This window comes from Meles meles, chromosome 12, assembly GCF_922984935.1.
Source record: "Meles meles chromosome 12, mMelMel3.1 paternal haplotype, whole genome shotgun sequence".
Classification (NCBI taxonomy): Eukaryota; Metazoa; Chordata; class Mammalia; order Carnivora; family Mustelidae; genus Meles; species Meles meles.
In genome coordinates, this window is record NC_060077.1 from 30361212 (window position 1) to 30370237 (window position 9026).

The 9026-nt window shown below is 47.0% G+C and overlaps 1 protein-coding gene across 5 annotated transcripts in view; it reads right to left on the reverse strand.

Annotated features, from left to right (window-relative positions):
* Positions 1–4686, reverse strand: part of LOC123953836 (glutathione S-transferase theta-2B-like) — a 30198-nt gene extending 25512 nt beyond the window's left edge. For 2 of the 5 annotated variants that reach the window (XM_046024278.1, XM_046024277.1), the window contains exon 1: positions 3491–3747. In XM_046024278.1, coding sequence (XP_045880234.1) covers positions 3491–3602 — 112 coding nt within the window. In that variant the 5' untranslated portion in view covers positions 3603–3747. Of the gene's footprint in view, positions 1–3490; positions 3748–3775; positions 3898–3927; positions 3947–4244 lie in introns of those variants that run through there. The other 3 variants (XM_046024274.1, XM_046024276.1, XM_046024275.1) reach the window with 3 other exon arrangements.
* Positions 4687–9026: the final 4340 nt, after the last annotated feature.

Sequence of the window (9026 nt, forward strand, 5' to 3'; positions counted from 1 at the left end):
GCACCCTAAGATCATGACTTGAGCTAAAGTCAGATGCCACACCCAGCTGGGTTTTAATTCAATCGATACTGGTTTCAGCTGGCTCCGGGAGGGGGTTTCATGGCAAAAAGTGGCTAGACCAGAGATGTGAGGGGATACCCTTGGACCAATGAGGAAGAAACTTCACACAGGAGTCTTAAGATTGGCAGCCCTGCTAGTGACTTAGGTGGCTGTCCCAAGCCCAAGAAAGACAACTTTGAATAAGAACAGAAGTTAAGAAGGGGCATCAGGTTTCTGAACCTTATTGCCATTTGGCCAGGGTACTGCTTCCAGCTAAAAGGCAAGCTTTTTTCCTCTCCTTAGAATAGCCATGGACTAGAGGATTGCAGATTGAGCAATTCACATGAAAGTGTTCCAGTAATTATGATTGTAGTCTGTGAAAAGCTCCGGAATGACAGTAAAAGAATACAGGAAGTAAGTACTCACCAAGTCCACACAGAGGCTCAGATGTGATGTGGGCTGGGAGCAAATGGTCAAGAAATAATTCTTGATGGTTTGGGAGCAAAAGGTGTTTGTATTAAAGCATGGGACAGGACCCATGGGCAGAGCTGCACTGGAATTGGAAGGAGTGATTGGTTATATACTTTTAAGTTGGGAGAGGGTAAAGACAAAGGGAGTTTCCAAAAGGATTTTCATATGTTAAAGTACATGGTGCAGAATTCTGAAGGTCTGGCTTCTGGCAAGCTAAGGTTGCTTTTTACCTCTAGCAAAGCACTAATGTTAAGACACAGAGAGCTAAATAGACACTCCAGAAATGGACCTTCAACTCATTATGCGCAACTAATCTTTGACAAATCAGGAAAAAATATCCAAAGGGAAAAAAGACAGTGTCTTCAATAAATGGTGCTGGGAAAAATGGACAGTTACAAACAGAAGAATGAAACTCGCAGTGCCTGGATGGCTAGTGGCTTAAGCCGCTGCCTTTGGCTCGGGTCATGATATGAGGGTCCTGGGATGGAGCCCCGCATCAGGCTCTCTGCTCAACAGGGAGCCTGCTTCCCCCTCTCTCTCTGCCTGCCTCTATGCCTACTTGTGATCTCAATCTCTCTGTCAAATAAACAAATAAAATCTTTTAAATTTTTTTTAAAAGAATGAAACTCAACCATTCTCTTACACCATACACAAAGATAAACTCTAAGTGGATGAAAGACCTCAATGTGAGACAGGACTCCATCAAAATCCTAGAGGAGAACATACATAGTAACCTCTTCGACATCGGCCACAGCAACTTCTTTCAAGACACGCCTCCAAAGGCAAGGGAAACAAAAGCCAAAATGAACTTTTGGGTCTTTATCAAGATAAAAAGCTTCTGCTCAGCAAAGGAAACAGTCAACAACACTAAGAGACAATGAACAGAATGTGAGAAGATATTTGCAAATGACATTACAGATAAAGGGCTGGTATCCAAGATCTACAAAGAACTTCTCAAACTCAACACCCAAAAAACAAAAATCCAGTCATAAATGACATAAATGTATGTCATTTTTGACATACTTCTCCAAAAATGACATACAAATGGCTAACAGACACATGGAAAAATGTTCCACATCACTAGCCATCAGGGAAACTCAAATCAAAACCATAGTGAAATACCACCTTATACCGTAAGAATCACAAAAATTAACAAGGCAGGAAACAACAAGTGTTGGCAAAGACGTGGAGAAAGGGGACCCCTCTTACACTGTTGGTGGGAATGCAAGCTGTAACAGCCACTCTGGAAAACAGTATGGAGGGGCGCCTGGGTGGCTCAGTGGGTTAAGCCGCTGCCTTCGGCTCAGGTCATGATCTCGGGATCCTGGGATCGAGTCCCATATCGGGCTCTCTGCTCAGCAGGGAGCCTGCTTCCCTCTCTCTCTCTCTGCCTGCCTCTCTATCTACTTGTGATCTCTCTCTGTCAAATAAATAAATAAAATCTTTAAAAAAAAAAAAAAAAGAAAACAGTATGGAGGTTCCTCAAAAAGTTAAAAATAGAGCTACCCTATGATCCAGCAATTGCACTACTGGGTATTTACCCCAAAGATACAGATGTAGTGAAAAGAAGGGGCACATGCACCCCAATGTTCATAGCAGCAATGTCCACAATAGCCAAACTGTGGAAGGACCCAAGATGCCTTTCAACACAATGAATGTGTGGATTCAACACAATGAATGGATAAAAAAGATGAGGTTCCTATATACAATGGAATATTAATTACTCAGCCATCAGATGGGATGAATAGTCACCATTTGCATTGACATGGATGGGTCTGGAGGAAAAGTGAAATAAGTCAAGCAGAGAAAGACAATTATATGGTTTCACTCATACGTGGAACAGAAGGAATAGCTCACAGGACCATAGGGGAAGGGGGGGGAGGGGAACTGAAGGGGAAGAAATCAGAGAGGGAGACAAACCATGAGAGCCTCTTAACTATGGAAAAGAAACAGGGTTGCTGGAGGGGAGGGGGGGAGGAAGGGGAGGGACATTAAGGTATGCACCTGATGTAATAAGCACTGGGTGTTATTTGCAACTGATGAATTACTGAACTCTACATCTGAAACTAATGATGTTATAGGGGGGCTAACTGAGCATTTAAAAAAAAAAGTTAAGGGGCACCTGGGTGGCTCAGTGGATTAAGCCGCTGCCTTTGGCTCAGGTCATGATCTCAGGGTCCTGGGATCGAGCCCGCATCGGGCTCTCTGCTCTGCAGGGAGCCTGCTTCCTCCTCTCTCTCTGCCTGCCTCTCTGCCTACTTGTGATCTCTCTCTCTGTCAAATAAATAAATAAAATCTTTTATTTATTTTTTTAATAAAATCTTTAAAAAAAAGTTAACTCATTTGTAGGTAGGGGTGCTGGGTGACTCAGATGGTTAAGCATCTGCCTTTGGCTTGGATCATGATCCTGGGATCCTGGGATTGAACCCCACATCAGGCTCTCTGGTTGGGAGCCTCCTTCTCCCTCTCCCTCTACTGGTCCCCCTGCTTGTGCTCTCTCACTCTGTAAAATAAATAAGATCTTTTTTTAAAAAAATTAAAAAAAAAAAAAAGAAGAAGAAGAAGAAACAAACAAAAAGGACAGTGTGAGTTCTTGGAGGCCTGTCATACTCTGCCTGTCCGAAGCACTTGTCAATGGGCTACAAGTTGCATGGAAATATAATTGTTTTTAAGGTTTTATTTTTTTTTAATTTGACAGAGATCACAAGTAGGCAGAGAGGCAGGCAGAGAAAGAGGGGGAAGCAGGCTCCCTGCTGCAGAAAGACAGATGTGGGGCTCCATCCCAGGACCCTGAGATCATGACCTGAGCCAAAGGCAGAGGCTTTAACCCACTGAGTCACCCAGGCACCCCGGAAATATAATTTTTATCTACATTTCTTTTGCCTTTTTTCTCCTCATCCTGGGACTACGGGAATTGTTTGGAAGAGGAAGCTGCAGGGCCCGAGGGCTATGGACCCCTGAAGAGCCGGCCTGGGCCCACCTTTGAACACCTCCGTGGTACACAGCTTGAAGGGGATGCCGTTCTTCTTGGCGAAAATGTAGACGGCACGGCAGGGTTGGGACAGCAGGTCCAGGTAGAGCTCCAGGCCCATCGCGGTGGCAGCAGGACTGCACGGACAAAAATCCAGGATAGCAACAGTGACGGACTGGGGCGCTCCGAGAGATATAGGGTCTCGGGCCCCGCCCCCCTGGGGCCTCCACCTTCCGGCGAGAGCGCACTGCGCACAGAGTTGCGGATCTCGCCCCGCCCTACACCCAACCTGACCCCAGTGGGGACCCTGCCGAGGCTCTGGACTTGGTCCTTCCGGGCCGCGCCCGCCCGCGCCGATCCCAGGCGTTGTGCAAGAGATCCGTGTACGCAGAGCTGCTAATATCGCGGGGGTCGGGGGGGCCTCCTTGCTCGCCGGCATCTCTCACCGAAGCTCCCGGTGCACTGCGGGGAGGCGCGCGCGGATGGGAAGGGGCGGACAGCAAGGAAGGCGCTACAGGGTGGGAGGGGGCCGCACTGCCAAGAGAGAGAGCGCGGAGAGGAGAGCGCAGGAAGGGCGGCGAGGAGGGGGCGCACTGCAGAGCTGGGAGGCGCAAGGAGGGGAGTGAGCGCGGGTAGGAAGGGCCAGTGGGCTGGGAGGAGGACGCACCGCGGAGAGGGAGATCCGGGAGGAAGGGTCTCAGGATGGGGCTTCCGGGGGAGATGGGGCGCGGATGATGAAGCCTTTTGGCAAGCTGGTACGTACCTACCTGCTTTTCCAGCCGTCTGTGCCAGAGATCCTGGCGGGTCCCGGTCTTCACGCTGACTTGGAAAAAGACAGGGCTCCCGACTTGGAGACCCCAAAACCCGCGGACATCGAGGTGTTCTTTCAGAGTTTTGTCCCCGGACGCTGCCGCTTGGCGAAAGAGTAGGGCATGACTGGGATACTGCGCGCGGCCGTCATGGAAGGCATCTTAGAGGACCATCTTAGAGGTCACCGAGCGGGATAAGCATTTTTGCGGGTGTGCCTAGGTTGGTGAGAACCTAGGCTGTGAGGCTCTTTCTACAGTCGGAGCTGCCCACCAACAGAACGGAAGGGAAAATGCCCAGATCCCAAGTCAAGAAGACAGCAGCCAAAAGCCAAAACATCCCTTTTCCCTTTCTTCTCATTCCACACCCTACCCTTGGTATGATCCCAGAGGCCGCTCGGAGGGTCTAGGGCCGGCCATCCAGCTCTAGCCCAGTCTTTTGAGAGTAATCCATCTCTCTGACCCCGGACACAAACAGGCTTCCCTGGGATACTTGAAGTTGGAATTCAGGAGAGAGGAGGTAAAGGGGGGGCATCATGAATGATGTGGGAAACAAAGGCAGAAGAAAAATTATTAAATTTCCTTACTACCTCCTCCCATTGACAAGTCCTTGAAACAGAGTGACATTCCTCTAGGGACTCAACTGCCCCAATGTTAATATTTGCTAAGGGCATAAGGCAACCTCAGCCCCACCTCCAGGATCCTAGAAGCCTACTTTAACATACAAAAATTATTTTGGAAACTTCCTCTATCATTTATCATGTACCCCCACGGTACATGTTGACAGTCATCCCCCAAGCATATGGCCCACAGATACTCATATGAAGGGTCTCGTGACTAAGGCTTTGTTAGATGGTAATACATGACTTTCTCAACAATAGCCAGCCTTCGTCAGGGTCCTGGAAACCTTGCTTCCAAAATTCCTTAGAGACTTAACGCTCTTCCTTACCCCCTCCCAACTTGAAAGTCTATAATGGGCCAATCCTCATGACCTCAGTGCACCTCTTTCTGCCCACAAGTCCTTTCCCTGTGCTTTAATAAAACCACTTTTTTTTGCACCAAATATATCTCAAGAATTCTTTCTTGGCGGTCAGCTCTGAACCCAAACATCTTCCCTACATCCATGACCTGGGCCCACCAGTGGGTTGGTCACAACTGTAAACTCACTAGGTGGACTGGCCTAAGAGAAAGCAGCTTAGTCACAGAAAGGGAAAGAAAGTCACAGAAAGGGAAAGGCAGCTTCTGATCCCAGTTCCCCTGTGGGCCAGCTCTACCTTTCCCCTCCTTTCACCTAGACCTGTTGGCGCTGAGTTTCTGTTCCTTCGAAGGAAAAGAATTCTGACAGTCAGCAAGGAGTTCCAGGAGGCCGAGTGGCACAGTGGCAAAAACTTGATTAAATTGTGGCCTGCAGGTGTGTGGAAGGCAGAGTTCGTAAACCATGACTTTGGATATTTACTTGAGATTTCCAAGCAAAGTGTTCAAGACCTGTGGCCTGGTTTCTTCTTCTTGCTCTCACTATAATATGTGACCAGAGAGAGTCATTAAGGGAAGAACTGTCAAGCAAAAGATGAACCTGAGGGGCTCCTGGGTGGGTCAGTCCTTAGGGGTCAGCCTTGGTCTCAGGTCATGATCCCAGGGTCCTGGGATGGAGCCCCACGTGATGCTCCCTACTCAGTGGGAAGCCGGCTTCTCCCTCTGCCTGCCTCTCCCCCTGCTTGTGTTCCCTCTCTCACTGTGTCTCTCTCTGTCAAATAAATAAATAAAATCTTTTAAAAAAATAAAAAATTAAAAAATTAAGTTTAAAAATAAAATAAGAACAAATAAAATTAAATTAAAATTAAGTAAAAAAAAGATGAACCTGAACTTGATGATTTGGAGGAATCCTCAGATTGCAAGGACCCCTAAAATTAGGACACTCCCTCTCAGGAAGGCACAACTCTGCCTCTGTCCTGGAGGTCACTGACGAGTCTGATTCATGCACAGCTAGGCTTCTTTTTTTCTCTCCGGCTTGTGCTAGAGGGACAGTACAAAAAACCTGAGTTGGGGTGCCTGGGTGGCTCAGATGGTTAAGCGTCTGCCTTCGGCTCAGATCATGATCCCTGACACTAGTCCACCCACCCCCTAAGTGTTGGCCACAGCTGGAGGTGTTCTATGTGGAAGGTGCAAGAGCTTGGGTCACCCCCATCTTGCATAGTCATCACTTGCCAAGTAAGACCATAGGCTTCCCATCTAAATTTAAAGGACTCACAGCAGCTTGCAAAGTTTTCCTTCAGGAAAACAAAAAAGCTTCCAGTAACAAGGATCATCAATGCCCTCCTCCCTTTCCCTAATGCATCCTCACACCTCATCAGGTGCCTGGGTTTTGATGTTTTCCCTTGTTGTAAAACTGTGATGTCCTGGGTGCTGGGTGGCTCAGTCAGTTAAGCATCTGCCTTTGGCTCTGGGATCAAATCCTGAATGGGGCTCCCCAGGCTTGTGCTCTCTCTCTCTCTCTCTCTCTCAAATAAATAAATAAAATCTTAAAAAAAAAATGTGGTGTCCCATTTACTAATCAAAACTTTACATCTCCTATTCTCATCCAGACCCATGTCTACAAAAGCTGTTTTTAAGAGGGACAAAAGCATTTTCACAGAAGAACATTTTGGTATGACTTAACCAGAAAGATACATCACATTCAGTAAATGATCAGGACAAAAATCCTGAAGTTTTGACAATTTCATATAGGTTTACATAACCTCCCCCCACTTTTGTCTGGATTATTTAACCGGTGAGGAGCCTGGAAAATATTAATCTCGTAATGAGAACATCTGCCTTCCTATGGTGTGTGTACCAGGGAAAATGGGAGGGTGGAGAGTCAGAAGACGGGTGTATTGCTGCAAACCACTGCTCATCCAGAAGGCCAGCAGGCCATAGTAATGAAGTCTTAGAATATAAGAGAGGTTCAGTAGGGTGAGGTCCGGAGCCAATGACCAAGAAAGAATTCTTGAGACATCTTTGGTGCAAAATGGTGGCTTTTTAAAGCACTGGGACAGGACCCATGGGTAGAAAGAGCTGCTGCCCCGGGACTGTGAGGAGTGGTCCATTATATGCTTACAAGTTGGGAGGGAGTTGGGGGATGGTGTAAGTCTCTAAGGAATTTTGGAAGCAAGGTTTCCAGGACATTGAGGGGCTAGCTACTGTTGGGGAAAAGGTTATTCATTACCAGTAATAAAACATTTTCATGAGACCCTTTAGATGTATATCAGTGGGCCATATGCTTGGGAATGACTGTTGATACTATCTTGGAGATAAAGTTTCTAAAGGAATTGTTTTTGCTTTTGTTTTTAAAGATTTTGTTTATTTATTTGACAGACAGATCACAAGTAGACCTAGAGGCAGGCAGAGAGAAAGTGGGAAGAAGGCTCCCTTCTGAGCAGAGCCGATGTGGGTCTCGGTCCCATGCAGGTCTGATCCCAGGACCCTGGGATCATGACCTGAGCTCAAGGCAGAGGCTTTAACCCACTGAGTCACCCAGGTGCCCCTCCAAAGGAATTGTTAAAGTAGACTTACAGGATCCTGCTTGGGGGTAGGGGTCGGTCAGAATAGGATTGCCCTTTGACTTAGCAAAGCCTTAAGGCGGGGGTAATTGAGTCCCTAAAGGAATGTCACTCTGCCTATTTTAAGGGCTTGTCAGTGGGTAAGGAAATTTAATAATTTTTCTTCTGTCTCTGTTTCCCACATCAATAGTGATGAAGTTCTAGAACCTAGATGAGGTTTGGTGGGGTGAGGTCTGGAGCTAATGAGCAAGAAAGAATTCTTGAGACATTTTTGGTGCAAAATGGTGGTTATTAAAGCACGGGGACAGGACCCATGGGCAGAAAGAGCTGCTGCCCCGGGGATGTGAGGAGTGGCTGATTCTATACACAGGAGTTGGGTAGGTGAGGACAAAGGGGGTGTTCAGAAGGGCTATCAGGGAAAAGAAGACTGTCAGGCCTGGTTACTATCAAGCCAAGGCCATTTTTCCCTTTAATGAGGCACTAGGATGAAGACAATTGGGAGTTTCCTGGTGGAATGTCACATTCCTCCTACCAAGCATCCTTGTTAGTGAGATTTGGGTTTAGAAGAAATTTAACTTTATTTACATTTCCTTCTGCCTCAGCCTCCTTCAGTTTTTATGGAGGGGAGGGTGATGTTAGGGCTTGAGGAACTGAGTTATGTGCCTAAGTTCTTTGTTGTAAATCTCAAGGACATTTGTAAACCAAGGGAGACTCCTGTCTTGCAGGATTGTGATCTCTGTGAGTTAACTATTTGTTTTTCTTTTAGGGCAGTTAGAGGTGCCTGAGGAATGTCACACATATTACTGAGGGGAGCGGGGAGTGGGTGGAGGGGGGGTGCAAGGTGCCAGCTTTTGCTTTGCCCTCAGCCTCCTTCTGCTCCCTCATCATTCCCCCTGAACAATTTTGACCCTTAAATCTTTAAGGTAGTTGAAGGTGGAAGGTCTCATCTTCTATAACTTCTTCCTGCTGAATAGGGGCATAGAGCGCTTCCTACCTACTCGGGTCAACATTGATCAGTTGAGGAATGTGTAGGGGAGTTATGAAAGATGGAGGCAGCTGAATCCATCGCTGACAGGGAAGAAGTGTCTTTATGTGTGGTAAGGATCGTCCTGAAGTCATTGCAGCGATGAGTCTCGACACCAAGTAGAAAAATTGAACAAAGCAACACATTAAGATTAATAAGTGTATAAGAATGAGAAGCCT